This window comes from Chenopodium quinoa, unplaced genomic scaffold (assembly GCF_001683475.1).
Source record: "Chenopodium quinoa cultivar QQ74 unplaced genomic scaffold, ASM168347v1, whole genome shotgun sequence".
NCBI classification, from domain to species: domain Eukaryota; kingdom Viridiplantae; phylum Streptophyta; class Magnoliopsida; order Caryophyllales; family Amaranthaceae; genus Chenopodium; species Chenopodium quinoa.
In genome coordinates, this window is record NW_018744656.1 from 696,729 (window position 1) to 723,208 (window position 26,480).

Genomic DNA, 26,480 nt, shown 5'->3' on the forward strand with positions numbered 1-26,480 from the left:
GCATCAATATATAATTAAGGTCAAAGTCCATTAAATCAAACATTTAAATTAGACAAATTAAATTTAGACTTAACTATAACATATTTTAATTCACAACTATAAATCTACCACAACTATAAATCTACCATACCATTAAATCAATAATGCTTAATATAAAGAGTACTTTGTATAATTGTATGTCATGAATAATGGGTTTCGAAATTATACCTGAAATGGCGCCTTAGACCAACCGTGAGAGCAAGCAAGAAGGTTGTTGTATGTGGAGGGGGGGCAATGCGCGTCTATATTGACAAACCCTAGATTACAGGAACTTATAATTACTACATTGTAAAGCAAATCCACCAAAAAGTCGAAGGAGTTCATCAATGGAGGGATATAAGTAAAACCTAATTGCTACTTACCTTAGGTTGAAGACAATGGAGGGAGTTAGCTTCAATGGAGGTGAGAAAGCTCGCAACACTTAGCTTCAATGGAGGAACGACGAAGAGGGGAGCTGAGTTGAATGAAGCAGCGTGCTAAGGAGAAGAGAGGAGGGAAAATTGTCTTCAATGGAGGTGAAAAACCTCGCACCAGGCCACTTCAATGGAGGAACAAAAAGGGGAGCGAGTTGAATGAAGAAGGAGGAGGGAAAACGCAGTACTTGCATTTTTTTTTTTGTTGTTGAATGAAGAAGATGAACAATAGGAAGAGGGAAAACCCGGGTTTTTTTTTAACTTTGCAACGGTTAACCGTTGCCGACCCTTTACCTTTTATTTATTTTTATTTTTTTTTTAAAAAAACGCAGTTGGCAACGGTTAACCATTGCCAATTTTAATCATTTTAAAAAAAAAAAAAATATAATCAATAGCAACGGTTAACCGTTGCCAATTCTGATATTTAAAGTGGCGCTCACTTAAGTTGGCAACGGTTTTCATGAACCGTTGCCATAGGGGGGTTGCCTATTTCTTTTATTCTACTAGTGCTAGGGAATGGGATTCACTCAACCATGATATCAAGCATATTGGGAGCAAATAGAGATAAAAGATAGTAAGGACTATATGTAAGACCAACCTCATGCAATTAGGAAAACAACTCACACTCCTAAACTTAGATCCCTCATTAGTTTAGCAATAGGAGATACATAATCAAATTGCAATAAGTAATGACATACTTAATCTACATTTCCATGTCAAACTAAGCATAACATGCCATCAAGCTCCAAATTCTAGGGTAGCTACTCCTATCATGAAGAACTAACAAGCAATCTCATACAATCAATTTAATCACAAATCAAACATCAATACTTCTCCCAAGTTTACTTAATTAACCATTAGGTTGAGTTTCACCCAACCCCTAGCAAAGAGGACTACTTACAATTCATTGTGAGTAGCATGCAAAGTTCCAAGTTGGGATTCTAAGTAATTCTAAAATTTGGGAAAAGTGATTCACTATGGATAAAACTAACGTGCAACAACAATTTATCAAGACTAAGAGAGATTCAAGTGACTTGCAATAACAAAATAAAGTCAGAAAATAAGTAGAGACAAGTGAAATAAGTTACTATTGAAGCTTCAAATGTTGAATAAATGCTGAAATTTTGAGAATTAACCTTGAAGTTTGCTTCTACAATGATTAGATTTGAGAGTTTCCGAACTAAATCGTCAACTAATTTAATAACTAAGGTGCTAACTAAGAGGAGGTTTGCTGAAAACTATTCTAAAAACTGCCCTCCAAAAATGAACTAAAGGGGTAGTATTTATACTCCTCGAACTACATAGGGAAGTCCGTCAAAAGTAACCCGGATTCCCAGTCAGGAGCGCCCGCTCCAATCTTGCACGCCCGCTCCCCTGTTCTTTAAAGATTGGCAGATTCAAAACTCCAGGGGATGCGCGCCCGCTCCTCGCAGAGGCAGATTCTAGCAAACCGGCTAGGAGCGCCCGCTCCGGCTGTTCTCAGAATAATGGCCGAATGTTGAAGCCTTGGAGGAGCGCCCGCTCCATCTCGGGTGCACGCCCGCTCCTCACAGGTTCAGAAACATGGCAGAATCATGAAACTTTGGAGGAGTGCCCGCTCTTGTAGAGGTGCTCGCCCGCTCCACTAGGAGCGGCCTCTCCCTCCATCACATCTTGCCTCTAATCTCGAACCATGAACTTTGTTTGCTTGTCAAAGCTAGTCTTATACCTGCAATCATGGACAAACACATACAAAGAGGTGGCAAAGCCGAGATACAACATTTATATACAAAAAGGGGATTAGAAAGAGAGGAAAAAATTACAAAACCGGGTTAAAATCACCACAATAGTGGTCTAATAAACCACTTATCACCTGCCACACTAACATCCCTGAAAATAAAGCCGTGTTTAGAATTTGTGTTTATCACATGGGCAATTTTGTATACCTTTCTCTCTCTTCTTTATCCCCACTACCATAATTATTGCAGATTGGCAAATGCGGCAATATGACCCCCTAACTTAGATTCATAGTGAAATTAACCCCCTTAACTTTACAATGTGACATTTTAAATTTTTAACCCCATTAGTTTTTAAATACGTGAAATTAAGTACAAATTCAATTTTCCGGCCAAATTATCAACGGAAAATGAAGACATGGCACATTATGTATATTAAATTTTAATCTTTTTAATCTATAAACAAATAAATAAATACAATAAAAATATGTATGTTTTACAATTAAAATTACTCCATACATCATTTATTATCTTACCTTTAATTCTATTTTTTTTTACTATTAATCAATAAAATAGGATTATATAATATACATCTAAAGTAGATAAATTTTATACATGTGTATACTATTGAAGATAGATGCTTTTATTATCTATTATTTGTTCTAAATGATGCATAAACTTAATCTTTTCCCTCATGGTTTGCACAAGCATGATTATTTTACATAATTAAATCTAAAGAACTAGTAACAAGAATGTCCTAATTTATATGCAGTTTGAAAATTGCTTAATTTTTACTCGTATACTAAATTTTCCCTTGAAATGATACATGTGAGCATGAAAGACAAGAAGGTACAATTGACATGCACAGCTAGGAAACTTACCAAGAGCATCATCCATGGAGAAATGAAGAATGGCGTTTTTGGAGAAGGTTTTGGAAGAGAAAAACAAAAAGTGTTTAATTACGTTTACCTTTCTTTTTATGAATAACTTTTGTATACATTCGGTGTACAGTAATTGACTGTACATCGGGGGTCACTTTTTATTAAATTTAGGGTCACTTTTACAATTTTTGGGTAACTTTTATCAATAAAGCATAAATATTTCGTAACTTTTATTTATGTTTGAGTAACTTTTATTCATAGTAGGGTAACTTTTGCTCATTTTAGGGGTAATTTTATAATGGATGTACAATATTTATTGTACATCCGATTTATTTAAAAGTTTGTCTCTCTTTATTATATGTATTTTTGGGGAAAATCAGAATATATGTTATTTTAAATGTATACAATGGTAAAATATATATATTTTTATTGTATTTATTTGTGTATATAGTAAAAATATCAAAATCTGATATACATAACGTGCCATGTCATCATTTTCCGGTGATAATTTGGCCGGAAAATTGAATTTGTACTTAATTTCACGTATTTAAAACTAATGGGGTTAAAATGTCACATTGTAAAGTTAAGGGGGTTAATTACACTATGAATCTAAGTTAGGGGGTCATATTGCCACATTTGCCACAATGAATCATTGTTGATAAGAAGGTAACCCGCAATTACCCGCCCAAGAGAAGCCCACCCTAGATTGCGTAGGCTTCGTATAAATAAAGGCATATAAATAAAGGCATCTAGGGCCGCAACCGCAAGTGTGGCAAATTGGGGGTGTTAGAGTGTTAGGTATCAATTGAATTGAAGAGAGGGAGCGATGCCGGAAAAAATGGTGGTGGAAAAGAGAGGGGAATTGAAGAATAAGATGATAGTAGGGGGCGTGGTGATTGAACCCAGGAACCCTTTACTTATAGCACCTCGTGATTGTTGTGAAATTGTTTACTATGTTTTGGATCTGAACACTGCGGAAGTCTCATCACTTCCTCGTATCGTGGTTGGTAATGGTTGTGAGCCTCCCGTGGGTGTTGTGGGATCTACACTTTATGTTTTTGGGGGCGGCAAATCGTTCTCCTCCGGTGACGGTGATGATTCCGCAAAATCAAAAACCCAAGAAAGGTAAGAGGAAACAGAAAGGCTTATTCTCATGTCATATGCTAGATCTTACCAAACCTAAAGATGGTTGGAGACTAGCCACCGCTGGGCTCGATCAGTCACCAGCCGTAAGGGCCAATCAGGCGTGGCCAGAAGGTATCGTCGAATTTGGTGGGAAGATATATGTTTTTGACAACTCCGAATCTGGTTTTATTGGCGAGGTTTTCGATCCTCAACATAATAATTGGCGTCGCTTAAAGTCGCCTCCGTTCCCACCGCCACCGTGTGGTGATGGGGATCAGTTGTTTGATTACCGCACACTAATTCTTCCGGTTATGGCGGATCACAAAAGAAACAGAATCATAGTGTACTTCCAGTATATCTCAACGATGTATGCCTATTATCCATGTGAGGATCAATGGCGGTGTCTGGTTGAGGACCTTAAAGGTGGATGGCAAAGGTGGGGAGAGGCCGTGACTATCGCAGACGATGGGGTTATCTATATTCATAATCCTAGAATGAAGGCATTCTTTAGGGCTTATGATACAGTCTCTAAAGAATGGTTGAACGTAAGACTGTCCCCTGAGGCTGAGGCTAAAGCCGACTATCGATCTTATCTTATTTATACCAGATATGATACCTTATTACATCGGGGCAATGGCGTGCTGTGCTTGATCTTTTCCGCTATTCCTTGGGACGAGAACCCCGCCTTTGATCATATTGTCCAATTCAAAGTCCAACTCGTCAACTTGAATGCCAACTCTAAGGAGATTCTTGTCACTCCGCTTTCTTCCCAACATTATAATCTCCCCTCTCGCTGCAGTACTTTTCTCTACCTCCCTGTCTAGGTATGTTAGCTAGCTAAGCTTTTGTTAAGGTTATTCAATTGTAATATGTTCTTGATCATTATATTCTTAAATATTACTTTATATTTCTATGATCATTATATTCAATTGTAATATGTTCTTGATCATTATCATTTACAAGACCCTTGACTATTGACAATAATTCTATATATGTTAACCTTCTTGCAAATTATTGTTATACTTTAAAAATTGCTTATTTGTTTCCCACCTCTAAGGCTCTGTTTGTTTTTAAGGAAAACAAATTTTTTGGGAAAATGATTTTTTCATGGAAAATAATAATATTTTAAAGAATTAAAAAAGTAAAAGATAAGGAAGGGAAAGTGAGAGTGAAAGGGAGAATGGATAAGAGGATAGAAGAAGAATGTAAAGAGTGGGAAGAAAAGTGTGGCATACTGTAAATATTTTTCACTTTAGAGAAAATTAGTTTCCACCTTTGTGAAAATTGTTTTCCACCTTTAGAAAATGTTTTCTGTCAAAACAAATGGAGCCTAAATGCTCCTCAACATTTTCATTGCTTGTTCAGTAGTTCAAACATGTCATGAATCAATCAAGCCTACTTTCTATCGTTTAAGCTTCTCTTGAACATGAAATTGGTTGAAAAGTAGAGGTGAATGAATTTTGCCTGTAATGCTGCACATTTGTCTCTCCGACTCATGAGATGAGTAGTTGTTGATTTTTACTCGTGTTTTTCATTACTGTTCAATAGTTGATCTATGTCCTGAGTCAGGCCTTCATTTAGTCTAACTCTGTCTTTTAAGCTTTCCTTCAAGGTATCTACCCTCTTCCCTGTCCCCTGCTCTCTCGTATTTGGGGTGAACTTCATATTGTACCTGTTGGGCTATTTTAATACCAGTTTCTGCGTAAAATGTTATCACTCTTACCATGTTTATTAGGGTCTTGGAGTTGAGGGTAGGTTTTGAGTCCATTATGGATAATGAACCTGAACCATATTCCATTTCTTCCGTTTCCTATGTCTCCTTTCAATTTTTTTTTTCCTTATGTATGCTCATTAATATAATGCAGAATTAAGCAATCATTACAAAATGTAGAATTAAGCGTATGAGTTGTGATGGATGTGTAATCTTAAGAATTGATAAGAAAAGAAGGTTAAATTGTTGTCTGGTATTGGCATGACATCTTAATTTTGAATTTCTCTACAATTTAGAAGTTCCATAAAAACATTATTGCCTATCACTGTGAAGATTTCAGTCTATATCAGTCATACATGATTGTGGGTTGTTTTCCTAGTTGGGTTGGGTGGTAGAACTATCTTCCTTTTTTTCTGTGTGTAAACAAGCTTATACTAGCTGGTTGTATTTGAACACAACCTGTGCTAGTACTGATGGGTGTTCAACTCCTAAGCAAAAGGTTGTGAACAGTTGTTGTGAAGTAGTACGGCTTTAGTATGAGTTCTAGCAGCCAAACCATTGATTGATAGCTTAAAAGTCATGCCTCCAATAAGTGAAGAAGCCCTCAATCTAGGAATGCCTTAAGTGAAGCATCTTCCGGAATACTAGTACTGCTCTTCATTTATTCATTGTAAGGTTCCTGTATAAGAAAATGCACCAGAATTCTCATAGTATAGTTTGACTTCTACAGCTATCACCTTGTGATATGGAAAGTCTATTATGCCTTTAGCATAAAAAGTTATGTAAGTTCTGAACTTCTCATTTGTTGTTTTGCGTGCCTACCTGCAGATAGGTTTGTTGCAACTTGAGGGCCAATGAACGAGCTTCATGTCTAAGTTGGAATTGTGAAGAGCTGCGTTGATGTTGAAAGTCATATGTGTTTATTTTAGCTGCAATAGCGATTGTAGCAGCAATTGCAATCATGATTTTATTAAGGCATGTTATTAGTACTTAATGTATTCACCTTGGATCCGACAATGTAGACTTTTATTAAATTGCTACTCTCGTGTTATTAGTCTATGTTGTATATTTGGAATTGTAGTAGCCTGGCTGGTATGCTTAAAAATAAGTCTTATTTCCTTGCTGGTATGCTTTCATCTTTGCTACACACTATTAAATAAAGGAAGGAAATGTGGGAGGGAAAGTTGCATGGAGAGTAAATAGGAGGGGCAGTAGGTGTTTTCATTGTTTTCCAATTAATTAAAGCGTGTATTACTAAGAATACTAACGTCAGGTTAATATGATGTTTACGGTAAGCCATTATATTTCAAAGCCATGATTATCTCTATGCTTACGGTAGTTATTTAGGATTATATTCGGGTGTATCATTGATAATAAAAGTTTAATGATGTGTGGCAAAGATATAAGTCAAAATCACAAGTTATCATTGATAAATTCCCATACTTATTTTATAAAAATTCTCTTTTGGGCCCCACCTTATACATTTTTTAAAATTTGGTGAACATTCTAATGTTGCAACTAAATCGAAACGGAGGGATTAATAAACATATTTTAATACTAAAGGAAAATTTGAAAAATAGCACCATCAATACATCACATTTTAGAATTACCACCTCGAATGATTTATTTTTTTAAAAAAATTTATCACCTACAAAATCTCAAAACATCAAATTTACCACCACTACTTTGCCCAAACCTTCATTGACGACGTCATGTGGGGTCACCAACGAATTTTTCTGTTCTATTTCCCTCTTTTTTCCTCCCCTTCCCTCGATTCTCCCTCTCTGTTCTTCATTCTTCATAAAATTCTCTCTTAGTTTAGGTAAAACTTCCAATTAATGTGTAATAAGGGTTTTTGCAATCAATTTGGGATTTTAAAATCCTAATTACACATACTTTTTTTTTAAAGCAATTACACATACTTGAATGCAATAATTGGATTTTTCGCACAAATTCATAGAGAATATTAGGAAGAGTGATGAACAGAGAGTGTAAATCGGAGAATCGAGAGGGAAATAGAAAAGAAAACGCGTTGATGGGCCCCACATGACGTGAAGGTGGTACTCCCTCCGTGTTTTAAAAAGTGTTACACTTGCCTAATCCGATCGTGTTTTAACAATTGATATTTTGAAGATTTGAAGGTGGGTGGTAAATTTTAAAAAAAAATCATTGGGGGCGGTAATTCCTAAAAAGTGATGTATTGATAGTAGTAATTCCTACTGTATTCATATTTTGTATTTTTTAACTTGTTTGTAGTTTGTTTATTATTAAATGTTCATATTATTATAAGTGACTAATTGGGTTTGGGCGTGCATTTTTTACGGGCTTGGTCAAGCACTTTTCTTATGAGGAGATTAAGGCATCTTTTAGAAAGCTTGCTAAAGAAACGCACCCTGACCTCGTTTCTTCTGCGGATACTGATACTGCTGATTCGAAACGTTTCATCCAAATTCTCGCTGCTTATGAGGTGAGTACTATTTTGTCAATCATTATTGATTTCTTGCTGTAATATTATGTTGAATTAGTGTTAAATTTGATATTTTACAATTTCTAATTCTGCTAAGTTTTGTGTTATATATTGGTGAATTGGAGGTCGCATTGTTCAATAATTCTACTTCTTGTGAATTATGTTCAATTAATCAATCATCCATTGTTATTGACATTTGTATTAATGTTTGAATTAGTATATGGTATAAAGATATTGGGGTTACTAGTCTAGGTTTTGCAATGTCATGAAATTGAAATCGAATTGAATTTGTGGAATAAATTCATGGATAGATCTTTAAGTTTGTTGATATAAATTTTGGTTCAATTTTGGATTGTTTGTTTCGTTGTGCCCCAGTTAGATAAGAGGTACAGAAACTGAAAGCTGATTCTAGAAGTCGGTGGTATGGTATTGCTTAAACTGACTTAGAGAAATCCACTTCATTACCAGTTATATTGATTGTATCTCGTGTCTTTACTCTGCATTTTTAAGAATTTTGTAATATGCCTAGAATGTACTACATATTTCCACACTAATGTATATATGCTGTCCATCTGAGTATAGTTATTTGGGTCTTAGTATGAAGAGGAGACTATGATCTATTTTGATCAATGTCAAAGTAGATTTCCTTGATGTCTTTTTTTTGCTGCTTTATAGGAATAGTGTTTAAGATCAAGAAGTGCTGTGCATTGGATGACACAAGACATATATAAGCCTAAAATGTCACCAGTCCATGATTTTTCATAGCTCTGTTTTAAATGCCTTTTCTACATTATTATTAACTCTTTTCCTGAAATTTATATGGCAGGAAATTTTCAAGCTGTAAAGAAAGCTCTCTTGTCTGTTTCAAGTTGTCTCCAAGAGCACACCAAAGGTGACATGTTTGAAGTACCATGGTTGTACTTTTGTTAGTTACCTTTTCTTCTTCCCTCTTTGTGTCTCTCTTCCCCTAACACTGGTTGCAGTGACCAGGAGAAATGGTTTTTGAAGTCGAGTGTTTCATCTCAAAAAAAAGAAAAGGAAAAAAAAAAACTCGAAAAATCGAGCGTGATAAATTGTGTAGCTAACATATTAAAAAGCTTTGGATTGTTAAAAAATTATGCTTATCTTAATTTTATGTTTATTGGCCGTAATTTCTCTCTGCTTTTTTTTTTTTTTTCTAACACTAGCTTTTCTAATTGAATTGAATTAAGCTCTTTGTTTGATTTGATTGCAGGAAGTGGTGAAAGTATGACTGACAAGCTAAGGTTCTTTCTGATCCAATTCGATCCCAATTCTCTTGATTTTGTTATAGACTAAATCATCAGGCTTGTATTTCTGATTTAACAAGGCTAATAAATAAAGATGAAAGCTTAAAATTTGATTAATAATGGCTAATAACGTTACAAAGAGATAGGTTAATAGCTCTAGGTCATCACTCTCTTTGATAACATTAGGGTATTACTCTCTTAGTAACTTGAGGTTACCATTCTCTCAACAATTTTCCTCACAATTCACATAATTTCTACTGGCTTCTTACTACTACTTATATACTCAAGCTACCAATTACAAAAGGTTAACCTAACATTGATTGGTGTTTGTCTTCTTCAGCACATTAGCAATTCATAAATCACACCCATGTTGCCACTTTCTTAAGTGTTTCCTTAATGACCCTTGTCTTCATGTGCTGAAGAGTAGCAGTTGCCAACTGCTGTGGTTGATTCTTGTCCCCTCTTCCACTTTACTTCCTTGTGTACACCCACAATGGTGGCTTGGTGGAGGTGGGTAACAGGTCTATAACATATTTTCTCCACTTATAATATAGATTAAGCTCATTAACTTGTAATGTATTTTCTCTCTTTCAATTTTGTTGTGCTTAAATAAGATGTAAAAATTCTCATTTCTGAAAAATTATGCCTTTTTCTTTCCTGGGTCTTTGCTCAAACTCATTAATTAAGATGTTTGTTTTTTTAATCATAGAATAATAATACCTCAAATAGTGTTTAATCATGAATCTAATTAGGATTCTTATTGGACTTAGATTTGAAGATCAATATCCTAGATGGTTTATCAGGTTTGTTTGGAATTTTGAGCAAATTAGGTATACTCTTTATACAGACCTCAAAATGAAATTCAATCAATCGAAAAAAATAAAAATTCCGAGATTCTGGGGTATACATGGTAGCGGAGCTGCAACAATTCCAGCAACTCGTAATTGCTGTCGATGTCCCTTGCTCACCAACCTCATACACCTTGAAGTTTCTACTCAAGATGTATATATAAAATGTGATCAACATTTTTTTGGTAACCTCCATCTCAAGATGATGTTTACTTTATAGCCAGACTAGCAAATTTTTTTTTTTTCAGTCAATGAAATGCAGTGAGAGAGACTATCACACTGTGCTGTACTGTGCTGATCTTATTATTTCAAAAATTGTTAAAGAAAGAATTGAAGCAACATCTTGTGCCTTATAGTTTTCTTATTTGTATCTACAGGTGTGAGGATTGTAATCATTTTCTGGAATTTGGAGATAGCGGAAGCTATTAGAAAGCTTGGGCCTGAGGCCTGACTATTCTTAAAGGCACGGCGGACAATCACAGAGACAAGAATATGAATGTATTTTGTGGTTAAGGCAAATTCAGAATTGTTTTTGAGATCTCTATATTGAACCTTTATATATAAAGTACTACCACTTATATATTACTTGTATTTATTAATTAGTGTAAATATCTTACATCCAAGGGAAAAGGAGGGAAGTAGGGAGAGGAAGGGAATGGGGGGGGGGGGGGGGGGGGGGGAATGGGGGTGGCAGGGGGAAGGGGTAGCAGAGGGGAGGGGGAGGGGGTGGGTGAGGAAGAGAGTATAAAAGGCAAAACTTGCTGGACTGTGCTTAGGAACAGTGTTTGTGGTTTCTATTACAGAAATGAAATGTTCTCAGCTTTATTACCCTTGAACTCTTTCTTACTCCTCAGCTGGTCAGCCCTTACCTTTCTCCTTCAATCTCTCTCTCTCTCCTCAGAGAAAGTTCGGAGGTTTTAGGGTAGTCACTCATCCAGTCATCCTAGAGAACGCCTCCCTACGACGGTTGTTTGGGCCACCCCTTTCATTGGCTGCGACAGAAAGGCGGTTTTTTTTTATTCAATTTGTTATAATATTTTTATGGTTCACTGGAGTTTTTGCTTTGTATGCGTGTTTGTTGATCTTGTTTTTTCGAATTTGATACAGAAATTGAGCTGTATAGACCTTGATCGGGTACAATTTGGTGTTACCTTTGAAGATATCAAACCCAAATCAGGTATGTTCTTCTGCAATCAATCGTATTTAACTGTTTCCTATTTATTTGCCTTACTTTTTTTCCCTTTGTTTCGATCTTATACGGCCTTTTGACAGTTTCTTTCTGTAATTTTACTTTGGTTTTCTGAATTTTGGTACGTTTTTTAAATGATCGGTTTGAATTTTGAATTTCATCTTTGCTTGTTGGACCACCAACACTGTGATATGATGTCTCTTTGGTAAAAAAGATTTGATCTGGTAAACTATACTTCTTGGCAATTTAAGGTAGTAACATAGGATACAAAAGGTTATGAAAATAAACCCTTGATGGGCATTTGAGTGTTGTAGAAAATATTGAAAGTTATAACACCATGGGTATTGAGTGTTGTAGAAAAATCTTTAATCTAATCATCCTCAAATTCTTTTAATTTTATGTCTCGACAGCAACACATCATCGACAACCGCAACAATGGAAAGAGGACAAAGCAACGGTGGCTGACCTGTGGGCGCGATCAGGAGGAGCCGCAACAACGTCTAAGAAAAAGACGGAACAAGGACAGTGAATATGAAAGCAAGAAATACAACACCTTAAATTGTGAGACATGTTTTCTCCTTTTCTTTCCCTCAAATTTAAGTGGCCTTTTTGTTATCTAAAAATCAATTTAATTTTACTATTATTTTAATTGTGATTTTTCTCCTGTACTTTATTAAGTTTATTATGGGGTTTTTTTCTTAAAAAAAAAAAAAACAAAAAAAGAATTTGTGGGTTTGTGCTGAAATTGTGAGTATTGCTGAGTGAAAATTGGAAATTATGGAGTAGCAATTTTAATGAAGATAGTTTGGTTGTTTGTTATTATTTTGAGTCGGTTTAATTGATAGTTGGTCTTTTAACGAACTTTATTTGTTGATCTTGTGTTTGATTATTTTATTACTGTACCATCTTGGCTACAACTTGGTCTATTATTTGGTTTGCAGAAATAAGCTCCTGTTTGAAGGAATATCGCTGAATATGGGTATTATTGCTGCTAGTTTTTTGAAGCTTGTTTGTGATTACTCGCTGTATGAGACTAGAGTATTCAATACCCACTTGAAAAAGATGCTACATGGAGCTGCCCACCTGAAGGTATAATTAAAATAAATGTTGACGCTCACTTTGGTGCTGGCACAAGTGGTGGTCTAGGTGCTGTTGCGAGGGATCACTTTGGCCGCATATTATGGGCTGCGGATAAGAAGACTCCTATGGACTGGAATGTGGAATTGGCGGAGGTGGCTGCTGTTAGGGTGTCAAATGGCTAAGAGATTGGGTTACGAAAGTGTATGATCAGGAGTCAAAAGGGAGTAGGGGAAGGGTAATCAACACCATTAGAGGGTCTGCTGCTAGATGGTCTCCTATAAGGCTTATTTACGATGATGTACGTAGAATAGTTATGTCTTTTAATACTTGTATATTTTCTCATGTAAAAAGAGCATATAATTAATTATACGGTTGCCCATTTAGTGGCTAGGTGGGACACTAGTAAGTGCTCCGAGAAAGTTTGTATGGGTTCTTTCCCCTAAGGTCTTCTATCCTTCGCAGAACTTGACTTAAATTAATGAAATGCTCTAAGTCAGTGCTTGGTACTTGACCAGTGTCGAACTAGATGGTGATTCTCAAATTACTATATTAAACATACAGCAAATTAGATATACATGCCATTAGAGCAGTTAAAACAATGTTGTTTCTAGTTTCAGCATCAGATTAAGTAGAACTTCTGTTTAATACATAGTACATAACAAGCATTCAAAAGTTTCTAATTTGGGAGGTTACAAATTCTAGATAGAATTAGAGTTGATCTTGCTCTAATTGTGACAATCTGACTAAATTGTGACATGGGTTCATCATTTTTGTTTAATTAAGAAAAAAGCTGATAAAATTGCAAGAATTTCAACTTGTAGTGGGTTAACACAACAACAGATGTGGGAGACTATCTTTAAGACCCAATCTCCAGATTGGTCCCTGCATATAGAGGCTAAACCCACAAATAGAGAGGAGAAAGGATGGATTCTCCATTTATTTGTTGTACATTAACCTTTTAATTTAATCGCAGAGTACATAGTATGGGGTATTAGTTTTTCGTTTTGTAGATAAAAAAAATGAGAAATAGAAATTCCTTAAAATTGTAATTAGGGGGAGTTGTTTGATTGAAAAAAAAACGAAGAGGAAATGACATAAGTGAAAAAAAATTACAAAAGGTAGGAATTCAATTACCTAATCCCTTAGGTAGATAGAATTTTTCATGAAAAAATTACTTCTCACATCGATAACCAAATAACTTTATAAAGACTTTACGATCATATGCAATTCCAACATTGGCGGAATGAAATAAGCATTTTTTTTTTTTTTTTTTTTTTTTTTTTTGTAAAAGAAACAAATTTAAGAAAATGATGAAAATGATATGAGCTGTTTGGTTGTACTTGTTTAATATAGGCAAGAGAAATTCCTATAAAATGCTTAGATATCTTGTTGCTTGTTTAGCATGAAATATACTCCGTACAAATAGGCTAATTGTAACTTTTTGGAAATTTTGAGGTCCTACCAATCATAGGAAGTTAATTACTCCACCCCCCCTTTTTTAATAGTAATTACTTTGTACCTAACTTACCCTAAGTCATTCACAATTTACAAAAAATGCAAATTATCATATGTCAACCAAACAAGTTTATCAAATTCTTATGAAATAAAATATATGAAAGAAATTATTTCTTAAGAAATATAAATTACCATCAAATTCTTATAAAATAAAATATATGAAAGAAATTATTTCTTAAGAAATGTAAATTAGCATGATTATTTAATTTCCAACGCAACCAAACAAGCACTATATGTAGCTAGGGCTGGCAATCATGTCGTGTCTGTTTGTGTCGGAAATTAAACAAGTTGAGGACGTGTTAATCTGATTGATTAAAAGTGTTGAATACATTTAACACTAACTCACTTTTTCGTGTCCGGTTCGTATCGTGTTGTATGAAAAATATTAGCCTTATTCTATATAATATATCAATAATTATATAAATTATAGGGTTTTTATATTAGATGGGTTGAGTCGGGTTAACGTATTGTTAGAGAATATCAATACTGATCTGTTTTAATTAAATGTGTCATATCATGTTGACCCGTTTAATTACATGTATTAAAAACCCTTAACAATAATCATTTTTTTTCTTATTTAATTCATGTCGTGTCAACTTTTATCAATTGTATATGTAATTTTTAAAACACGTATACTTACCAAAAAATAAATTGATGTTTAAATACACATACTCCATAGACAAATATAAAAGAAAGAGAAAAAAAAAAACATGTTACGGAGTATTACGTAGTCCTCCACAGTACAATTATAATTATGTGAAACGACTAGTCACTAGAGTTCATGGGCAGTGGACGAACTGACAATGGTGGTAATATTGGGCTATTGGCGTTGTAATTTCTGCTGCCCAACTCTCTCCATCATTTCATAGGTTTTACTTCTTCGGTTCTTCCTACAATCCTACCAATTCTACATGTTAAAACTCCATTTCCACAAAAAAGAAAAAAAAAAAACCTCCATTTTCATGAAAACTCTGTCTTCTTCTTTTATTTTTCTTTGCCATTTTTAGTAGTCAAATTTCAAAACCTTTTTCTCTCTCCTCATTTGGGTCATCATATTTTTCTTGTGAGGTAATTTCTTTCTTTTTTGTTGTTTCTAAGTTTAATGAGCTTGTTTTTGTTAGTATGGTGTATGTCTGTATGATATGTGTTTTTTTTTTTTTTTAATTTGTGGGTTGCTTTTATTTGCTTCATATTCTCTCATTCTAGGGTTTTTGAGTTTGATCAAGTTGATTTTACATGGTAAAATATCTTATTTTGTATTTCTCTGGAATTTCGTTCATCTACTGTTGCTTTATACTCCGTATTGTTTAAATAAGGTTTTTTTTTTTTCCTCTGTTCTGGGTTTATGAAGAACATGCGGGGGTTTTCTGGTTTGAACTTGATATTTGCCTTTTATGCTCTGGTTACCCACTTACCCTGTTGATCTTGATGTAGATAATTTGTGAAACTTGTCATATTTTGGTTTTGAAATTTGAGTAATGTGTGAATTTGCCGTATTTTTGGTTTTAAACGTTGAGTAGTTTGTTATTCTGATTCTTAATATTGTTTAAATAAGGTTGTTTTTTTTTTTTTCCTCTGTTTTGGGTTTTGAAGAACATGCGGGGGTTTTCTGGTTTGAGCTTGATATTTGCCTTTTATGCTTTGGTTACCCACTTACCCTGTTGATCTTGATGTAGATAATTTGTGAAAACTTGCCATATTTTGTTTTGAAATTTGAGTAATTTGTGAAACTTGCCGTTTTTTTTTGGTTTTTAAACGTTGAATAAAAACTTGCCGATTTGTGAAATTTGCCGTTTTTTGGTTTGTGAAACTTGCCATATTTGAAGGCTCTGATTTTTTTGGGTATATATGGAGTATAAATTTATTTACTCTTTTTTTTTGACGAAAAAACGCATCTTAGCTCAATTTATTATTTCAACCAAGTTTTCAATATCGTGACATAAAGCCCCCTGAATTTCAGTTGGGTACTCTTCAAGCCAAAACACGATATTCACTAAAATTGAAACTCAACTTTGCTAAGCTATGGGCAACAATATTACCCGACCTTCTAACAAAAGAAAAAACACAACTCTGACAGCTTCTAGCAAGCATCAGAATATCCCTCACCAAATTGCCAAAAGAGCAAGGAGATATGGAGCCCTTTTTCAGATGGTGGAACAACTTAATGTTATCAGTTTCCAGGATAAAGTTCCTAAAGCCCGCTTCCATGGCTATCTTTAGGCTGGATCTCATACCAATCACTTCACCAACAGCAACATCTACCTTCCCATTCTCTTTCGAACAAAAGGCTACCACAGCAGTCCCCTCCTCATTTCTCAATATCCCACCAATTCCCAGCCACTGACCTTGGAAGGCTGCGTCTGTGTTTAGCTTATACAGACCAGCAGCAGGAGGCTTCCATCTAGAGCTGAAATACTGCACTTGCATCCCCATATCAGCATTCGCATTAGCTTCTTCAAACTCTCCCACCAAGCACATTGTCTTGTAAAGAATGTCAGCCTCCCTCTTCTCTCTTTTATCAAAGACCCATGCATTGCGTTTCAACCAGATTCCCCACGCCAGGCACCAAATATCCCACCAATTCGTCTCCTTGATCTTTCCATACATCAGATTGCATCAACCTCGAAACCCATCAGCATCAAATGCCCTTGTGTCAAGCCGCAAGGCAGAATGTCTCCAAATAGAGGATGCTGCAGGCAGAAGAGAAGCGTATGAGCAGTAGTTTCCTCTCCCTCCCCACACATAGGGCAACGTTGATCTACATTCATACCCCTAGCCATCAACCGGCTCATAACAGGCAGCCCTCCCTCACACTTCTCCACACAAATAATTTGATCTTTGGTGGAATACGGGCATGCCAAATACTCTTCCAATTAAAAACTACATGCCCATTTGACGAGGTTGCCTTATCCTTTACCTCTTCTTCGACCAAGAGGTTGTAAGCACTCTTTACGCTGTAACGCCCATCTTTCGAGTGATGCCATGACCAAAACATCTTCCTCATCAAACAGAGGTACTGGAATACTACAAATTCCATCAATTTCCCGCTGAGAGAATAACTCAGAGAGAGTAGTCCAATTCCAGCTCTGATTTTCCCACAGATCTTTGACATACATTGGAACATCACTACCATCCTTCATTTGTGACAGAATTCGGAACTTTAGGAGATTAGGCACCGACACTACTTCCCCCACCAATAGTCTTTATGGCACCCTTCTCAATTACCTCCCTAGCACTTAGAATCGATCTCCACGTGAAGCTCATGTTTGGGACAGCATAAATTTATTTACTCTTGGATGTCTTGCCTTTTTGCTTATAAAGGTTGAAATAATGTTATTGTTGTATGTGAGTGTTGCTGACATTACATGTAGAAAAGGTTGAAATAATGTTATTGTTAACGAAGTAGTATTGTTGCTTGAATGTTAGTAACTTATTACTTCTGCTATAATTTTGTTGTCTAGTTGCTGCTATATTCTATTATTCTGTTTACCTGCTGCTGAAATTGTTGTTGCCTGTTATATAATCCTGCTGCTGCCTGTTGTATTGCTACTGCTTTTATTTTGCAATTGCCCTGCAGCTGCAGTTCTGTTCGTCCCATAATAATAGACCTGCAGACGTTTCTAGCCCATAGTTCCTTCATGAAAGTTGTAGATCTTGAAAAGTTATTCAATCTAGGCTCAAGAATTTCTTGATTTGGAATTGTGTGCTAGGTTTCATGCCTTCTTGAAATTCCTGTGGTCTGCTGTCTTGGTTCTATCTCAGCGGGGCTGCTGTTGATCACTTGATCCCTGTGTGGTGTTGTTAATATAAAAGATTGTTCTTCCTATGTCTTGTTTGAGTTATATGGGCTGATTTAGTCATGTTAGTGTTGTAGTAGCTTTCATAACTTGAGTTTAGTTAAGAGTGGTAAAGCGATGTCAATTTTTTAGCTTCTTATCAATGACTTGCCTTGTAATCAGAGTGAAGAAAATGACTCAAGGTGCTACAAAGAAGAAACGGCAGCAAAAGAAAAAGAATTCAAAGGATAAAATTTCAGAGGATGAAATAACAAAGAAGATTTCAGCTTTGTGGGAGCAAGAAAGATTACAAGAGTGCTTGGATTTTATCATTTCTCTTGATGATGAGTGGTTGAAAAATTTAAAAGTCTATTCTATGAAAGTGCATGCACTTGTAGGTTTGAAACGGTTTGAAGGTAAGTTTATTTTCCTCCAATGAAATGGTTTGATGTAGTATGGTCTATTGTTTGCTTTAATTCTTATTTTCTACTAGGATCGGTAAGATTTGGAAAGCTTTTGATTATTTTCTTTTTACAAGTGAGTGGCTTTAAGGCTTAGGGAAAGAAAGCTTGGAAAAGATAAATACAACATTTTCAGTTTCCTAAGGAAACAATAGAGAAATGCAAGCGAATATTAATCTTGAAATATACAACTTGAGAGATAAAGAAAGCTAACAAATATTGACTAGGTTAAACTGTTTAAATCAAGACTTATCCAGAAATTTGGAAAGCATATTTGTGTTATTTGTATTGTAAATTTGTATTATTTTGTACTTCATTTATCTTAATGTTTTCATTTAATTTTGTATGATCAGAGGTATTGGCTTTGCAAAAACGACTCGAAGAATTTGGACATAAAACGACTTTGGCACTTGGTGAATGGTTTATGTTTGCGTAAGTCTATTATCTTCCTTTCTAAGGATTTTTGATAAATTATCAGGATGATGTAACTGTTACAAGATATTTATTTGAATTGATTCTATACAGACAATACAGTAGACAATAGTTAGTCATCTTTAATCACGTTGACATTAATTAAATTTTTTAAAATGCCTTGCAGTTATGCTAACAGAAAGCAAAATAATATTTTGGAAGCATATCTCCTTTATAAATATGTGCATGATCAGAAGGGTGCAGTCTGTGTAGATGATGAAGCATTCAAAAACTGTCTCAAATGGATAAAAAGACTACAACCGAAAGTTCAACCAGATTTGGATAGAATTGCAGTGGAAAGAGCTAGTAAATTTTTGGATGATGAGCGTGCTGCCTCCTCTTCCACCAAGGCTCCTGCCTCCTCTTCCACCAAGGCTGCGACCTCTTCCACTCAAGGCTGCATCCACCCGACCAAGGCTGCATCCACTCCGACCAAGGCTGCATCCACTTCGACCTTGGTTGCGTCCGCTTCGACTTTGGCGATCCCTTCTTTGACCTTGGATCCCTCATCTTTGGGTGTGGATGCCTCTTCCCAAAAAATGATGAAGGTAATCTCTTCTCAACTTTTCGTTAATTTTATGATTTTTTTTATTTGGAAAGAACAAAAAAATATTATTAGGTCACTGATTAGCCATTACATTCAAGACCTAAGCGTAACAAACACTAAGAGTTAAAAGACTACATGTTTAAATACAGTTCTCAACCATTTAACATCATTAGCTCATCACTACTAGTTCCTGGAAGAAATCTGTAAATTCTATAATGCATATTTTGTTTCGGAGGACTAGTTACATGTGTATGATCATCATGATGAAAAGTCTACATAGCTTTGTTTCTTTGCTGCAAATATAGTATACTAAACCAGCGAGACATCTTTAATATATCAATTTGAAATAAGCTATCTGTTACAATCTTCAACATAAGCAAAGTTAGAGATTTTAAGCCATTTTCTATAGAACAGTAAAACAATAATGATTGCAAGAGCAGTTAAAGAACATATGTTGTCTAGATTCAGTGTTATTGCACAAGGATCAAGAGTTGTCTAGAACAATATGTATCGTTTTATTTGTTAAACATTTTCTCTATTCTGTATTGATAAATATATATTTACAGTTTACAGAGGATGGTGTGATATACTTTGAAATGACCCAGCTTGATGAATTTTCATATCTTGGTGTAATGAAGATAGGCGGGAGTTCTTTTCCCAAGTCGTATATCAAAATTGGCGAGAATTCTACTTCAGATGTCTCAATTAGGCTTAAGAAAAACTCATGCCTATTGAAAATTGAATTTTCAATGTATTTCCACTCCCTTTCCAGTAGGGTAGCAATTGTTGAGCCGGTCCGTCCAGTAAAAGTGTTCTTTGAATTGAAGCTTGAAGATTTCAAATCGGAAGCAATGGCTCAAACTTGTAAAAAATGGTGGGAATATATCAAAGACGACTTTCTATCAATTTTCGGTAAAAAATTTACTTTGTTAATTTATTATATTTTTATTTTATGAATGAAATTTAATAATATATTATTGTATTGTAGAGGCGTAATATGTGGCATGCTTGTCATATATTCAGATCAAAAAGTCTGTAGTGATCTGGAAAAATCACTCTACGTTACTGAGGAGGGGAGAAGCCAAAATATTGCATATTTCTCAAGAAAAATTTACATTCAGTCAAGCGCAAAAAGAAGTGTCTGATTTGTTGTCCATTATTGAAGGAGTCATTACTTTGATAAGACCAAGATCAAGACCAGATTTGGAAACTTGGCGTAAAGAATTTGAGCTATCTTATGAACTGCCTTTAGAATTAGGTCATTTTTTAAACAGCTTAAGAGTCAGGAAAATGTAAGTAAATTTCCCTTAAATCTGTTTTTATATTCTTTTTATTCATTATAAGTTCAGTTTATGCTAATATTATACTTTGTATATTTTGTTTATGTAACTATTAAAAAGCTTGTTATCTGCAACTGTACATTACTTATAAAGTTTTTTTTTTTTTTAATAAATAGGTATACTTGTATGATTAAAAATTTTATGTTTTATTTCTAACAGATGTGATAACATTCATCCAATGTTGATTGATCACCCGTTTATCTGGTCGATAAATCATCGGGTTTCATTCATCCAGTCTCTTGAAGTGGCTATTAAAGAAAGGTTAATCAATGAGAAGGCTTTCAATAATGAAATGACTCCGAATTTTAGGACTCAAAATTGGAGGATTGAAGTCTCAAATGACTTGTTATTGTCAGCAACTTTTATGTTAAACCATTTCGTGTCATTAATTTTATTCATGCAGTGTTTTCCCATGCTAATGACTATCAATATGATACTATACGCGGGAAAAAGGTAATGACTTTCTTTCTATTTTATTTACGAAAATATTAATTAATTATTGCATGCTGCTAATTTTTTTATCTTTATCTTTTATAGGGTGGTTTGACTCTTGAGGAAAGAGAAAGTCTAATTACAAAAGTGTTTCCTTCAATATATACAACACTTTATGACGCCCTGTGTGATTATGCAAAAAATTCTAGTTGGTAAGAATTTAATATTTTGTTATTTCTAATGTACATCTTTTATGTTGTTTAAAATTTTTGTTTAACACTTTTTAATTTAACAGGGGATATACAGAGTCATTTTCAGATGTTCTTAAAAGATTTTCAAGTTGTGGATCTCAATATTGATTTCCTGTTCCTGGTAAGCATTTGATATCGATTTGGGGGCTATTTTGGTGTGGTGTTTTCGGGTTGTTTTAGGTTACATTGTGTGTGAATAGTGTTTGAGGTGTGTGGGCAAAGGGTTCGTATTATTGCTTGTGTGTCTTGACGATGTGAGTATGTGATAGGTGTTGCACACGTGATGGTTGTTGAGTGGTATTGTGTATGTGATGGGTGTAGAGTGTGTTTTGGTATTGGGTATTAAGCATGTCATTTATGAGTTAATTTGTATGTTTGGAATTTTTGATACTCCTTGTTACATGAGTTGTAGTGGACTAGAAGTGCGTAATTTGGCATTATTTCTTTGGTTTATTGGTGGTGATGGGTAATTGAACTTTTGGACTAGGCGTACTTTTGCGGAATATGCAACAAACTACTGTGAAAAGGCATTGTAAATAACTGTTAATTGACACATAGATTAAACTAAATGTCTTTACACATACATTATGTTGTATGATTCTTATAACATTTAATATTTTCTTTCTAATTCCTTTTGGAAGTCTCGTATAATAATTACATTCATTGTCATTGCTGAAACTAAAAGGTTGGACAACTATCGGTACATCACTTGTTACTTATTCCTTTTCTTGTTTCCTGTTTCAGTTGATATTTTTTCTCTTTGTAGTTGCGTCATTTTTTGAAAAATCTCATAATCTTATTCTGAATTTTCACTCCATGTTCTCATCTCTATGAAACGTCCATCAAATTATTTTGTTATGTACAGGTTTAAAATAAAATTATGCATACGGAGTACTGGATTTATGTCTATGAGTCTGCATTCAACTCTCTGCGTGTAGATTAGTTTTTGCAGAAAAGTTCCCAATTGATGTGTTATGTCTTATTGTATTGTATTTTACTATTGTTTATGAGTACTAAGATTCATGTCTCTGAGTTTGTGTTCCAACTCTCTGGGTGTAGATTAGTCTTTGCAAAAGTCAATGCAGGTTGATGTTATTGATGTATTTTGTCTAATTGTAGTTGGAGTATTATGGCTATTGCTTCACTGATGTTCTGTTGGCAAAAAAATCTGTCAAAATTGTAGAATGTAGTGGGCATTGGGGGTCAATGTGAGGCAGAGAAATGTATGAACCTATGTGTGTATCCTCAGCTTCAGCTAAGCCTTCTAGATAATATAACACAACTCCCTCATCGAATCTTGTTAGCAGCTATTCATATTTTGTAAACATGATTAACTTGATAGATTTTAAGATATGCTATATAATTACTCTCTGTATCAAGGATAGACTTTAGCAATCAAACATACAAGTAGTTAATATCACCTAAATACAATGAACTACCAATTTAATATCAGATGTCGTTCTTGCTTGCTGTCTTACAATGTAAAGATATATTTTTGTTATACATAAGTTTGTTATAGATATTTCCGTTATTATCTGATTATTTTCTTATCATGTATACAATTACGCAGTTTGCAGGTAGGTGAAGGGGGTCGATAAATGAATTGATCCACTAGATGCATACCCTCTGATGTCTGCAACACTAGTAGCAAGCCTGATTTATTTTTTGGTTCAGACAGATCATTGTGTTGCTTGAGATTTAAGTATAGAGCTGACTTTTTCTTATGTGAGCTAAGCTACTTCTGGAGAAGTTAAACATGGAACTACTGTTGTTTACGCATGGGGTTTTTATTCTCAAAAGAAATATGTCTGTAAAATTGTACCTGAATTTTCTATCCCCGGATCAATGTGCAGCAAGTTGAGACCTTAAAATTTATGCTTCTAAACATATCTGTTAATTTTATGCTAAAGCTTGACTCATTGAGCTTCCTACTTATGCACTCAATTTGACAATAATAATGCTAGCAACAATCTACTTTTTCTACTTCTAGTATATGAAATTAAAAGAGGTTCCCTGTATGTTCATTTTATGCTTCAATGATGCACATATACCTTTGACTTTTGTAAAATAACGTCAACAATGTTCATATACTATCCTAAACAATCTTGATAAGAAGCAGAGAATAAAAGCATTCTCGCCCTATTAATGGCCTACTTTACTTTTGCACTGACCTGTCCTAATTATTAATACCTACACCTAGTGTAGGGCCGTACTAATACCTACACCCTACGAAGATGTCATTGTGATGCACTTGCTTGTGCAGCATTGTGAGGCCTTTAGACTTCCTCGTTGGTATGGTAGCCCAATAAAACCAAGTTTTCAGACTTTAGACGAAAAAGAATAAATTTTCGAGGACTTTATGCGTAATGCTCGCTGCGTTTGGCAGATATTTTGGACACAAATTCCTGTTTCTCTCACATGGACTTCCTAATGTTTTTTTCTTATAAATTAAGGAATGAAAATGACACAATCAAGAGAGAAAACTAGCATGATATTTCAGAACTTTTAATGGTCACAGTTGGGATTCAAAGAATAAAAGTTCTAAGATAAACTACATTAATATTTGCAGACAAGATACTTAAAAAAAAAAACTATAGCTTATCCCATCTGTGGTTCGTCTTTTATATAATTATATAATGGGATTCATCATCAACCCAAAATTTTGAATCCTACCAATTTACAAGGTGCAGTTTGGAATTCAGTCTCCAAAAGTCATCACAGTCAATCACTTCATATATCAAACCCCTTGAGAAAATCTGCAATACCCGTAAACAATGATAGTATAAGAGTAAACTTCTCATTTTTCTATCGCGCCTTTGATTATCCCCATCTTTACAAATGTCAAACAAGAACTTTGATAGTGAAGCAAACCGCGGAAGATGGAGGAGCATATCCCCAAAAGATCAATTATTGGCATGCTTGGTGTCTGATTGCCGCCATCTCCCCCAGCTGTAGTTGTCACCCTCATTAGTTGTATTCTGATCCAATAACTAAGGTTCATGGTTATTGGCTTTTCCATCCACACTTTCTTCAGTCACATCAGAACTCTGAACAGAAGCACCATCTTTCTGAATGAGGGAGTACCAAGAGTTGACCTTTGAGTCTCTAACATGAGGAATTTTCATCAGAACATGGTCGGGTGCTGGGTAAATTCCTCGATCGTTTTATTTTGGGACTTGGATCCTTCTTATGTGAATTTAGAAACCTCAGAACTCCTCTGTTTCGTAAGGCAATTTCCAATATGATTCACAGGGTCACTCATGCATAATTCACTGTTCAACGCTTTTTAATTCCTTTGGTTTTCCTGATTGGCTACTCGAACTAACTTTCATTACGCACACATCCATCACTAAAATGAATACTTGGTGATCAGAAGGAAATTTAACAAATGTAAATTAAAAGCCAATGTCCAAGATTATTGATGACCATTGATATCATAAACATGATGAATTATATCTCAACACCACGGGCACCTAGGTAGCTAGCAAGTGAATGCTGAGGCTGAGATAGACTGAGACATAAAATAGTTCTGCCCTTCCAAAATTTAAAACAAAGGATTCTTAAGATAATGAACATTTAAAGAGGAAGCATGGCCATATATTGCTCACCAGATATACATCTAGAGGTGGGAAATGGGTTGTTCAGACGTGGTACAATTCAGGCCATGTCAAGTCATGTTTGGGTATGTTCAACTGAATCAGGTCAGTTTGGGCCAAATCATATTTAATTCTATTGCCAACAATCTTACTATGTTAAATAAAACGTATTAGACATATTAAGTGTCGCAGTCACCCCCCTACGGCCCTACACCCCTACCCCATTTAAAGCATAGGATTTTTATGGTAATGAACATTTATAAAACAAGAAGCATGACCACAAATTGCTTTAGAGGTGGCAAAGAGGTTTTTTTGGTTGGTACAAAATTCAGGTCATGATAGGGTATGCTTCAGGTCGGTTCAGGCCAAATCATATTTGATATTATTGCTAGTAAACTTATATGAAAGTAATCGTAATAGACATACTAAGTCTCGGCATCCTCCAATCCTCCCCCCCCCCCGGAAAAATATAAAATATATAAAAATCTCTTCTGGTATGATATATTGACAGATCCTACAATAAATTCAACATAAGGATGTACAAAGAAAGAAAACAGAAATTCTAACAAGAAAATTGTTGAGGAATCCATGCCAAATTTCAGACACCATCTCCAAATACAGAAGTCTAGGACAAACACAACAACATCAATGGTGTCTAAATCATAGCAGACATGGTGATAAAAAGGATACCTGAGCTTGGAGAAGTAGCTTCACAAGACAGAGTCTCAGATGTTCCATAACTTGTTTGACTGAGAGAGATGATTATTAGGATAAAGGTATTCCGACATCTTCAAAGATTGAGATGCTAGGTCCTCTGCTAGTTTATATTTGATCCAAGCTATGACTTTTAGATTCATTTGAGTCGTCAAAAACAGAAGGCTGCAAATCGAAGTTTGGAGGATCTAGACTTATTAATTTCTGGTTACCGGCTCAGAAAATTAAGATGCATATCACACTGTGTCAATTTCTCAAAATGCTTGTTTAATAGACCATAAGGCACCAGAAGGAAATGCTTCCTGTAAAATTGCAGTAGTATAAAAATATAGATTTTAATATTCCCTAGCCAAAAAAAGTAAAATTAATAAGCCTTAAAATTACACAATTTTAAGAAAACGCAGTGCATGTAGAAAAACTTTATTTAATGCCAAAATAAATTCAGGAAAATTCATATTATATTATTTTAATAATATACATCCTCGTTTAGTAATAATGGCAACACTTCCTATCTAGCAAGGAGTTAAGCCTACTACAATTTTATTATATCTCTCCCATTAAACCCCAGTACCCCACAACCCACTTGTACAAATATGTTATTAATTCTCTCTCCTATTGTTATTATAAGGAAATTTTGACTT

At 34.8% G+C, this 26,480-nt stretch overlaps 1 protein-coding gene and 2 long non-coding RNA genes across 4 annotated transcripts; all 3 read left to right on the forward strand.

Moving 5' to 3' along the window:
* Positions 1-3,710: 3,710 nt before the first annotated feature.
* Positions 3,711-20,651, forward strand: LOC110701709. The gene is made up of 9 exons (XM_021879334.1): positions 3,711-4,997; positions 6,713-8,351; positions 9,178-9,276; positions 9,586-9,616; positions 18,211-18,443; positions 18,842-18,920; positions 19,087-19,507; positions 20,073-20,418; positions 20,530-20,651. Exons 4-9 carry the CDS (start codon positions 9,600-9,602, stop codon positions 20,649-20,651), a joined length of 1,218 nt encoding a protein of 405 aa, XP_021735026.1. The 5' UTR covers positions 3,711-4,997; positions 6,713-8,351; positions 9,178-9,276; positions 9,586-9,599.
* Positions 10,998-13,242, forward strand: LOC110701765. Of its 2 annotated transcripts, XR_002507396.1 has the most exons (4): positions 10,998-11,032; positions 11,575-11,644; positions 12,067-12,217; positions 12,598-13,242. It is a non-coding gene; the product is annotated as an uncharacterized LOC110701765 (long non-coding RNA). The 2 variants fall into 2 exon arrangements; XR_002507395.1 differs by lacking the exon at positions 10,998-11,032 and having other exon boundaries at positions 11,168-11,644.
* Positions 20,652-21,044: 393 nt separating the features above from the next.
* Positions 21,045-23,539, forward strand: LOC110701702. The gene is made up of 4 exons (XR_002507374.1): positions 21,045-21,299; positions 21,384-21,490; positions 21,574-21,650; positions 23,100-23,539. It is a non-coding gene; the product is annotated as an uncharacterized LOC110701702 (long non-coding RNA).
* The last annotated feature ends 2,941 nt before the right edge of the window (positions 23,540-26,480 follow it).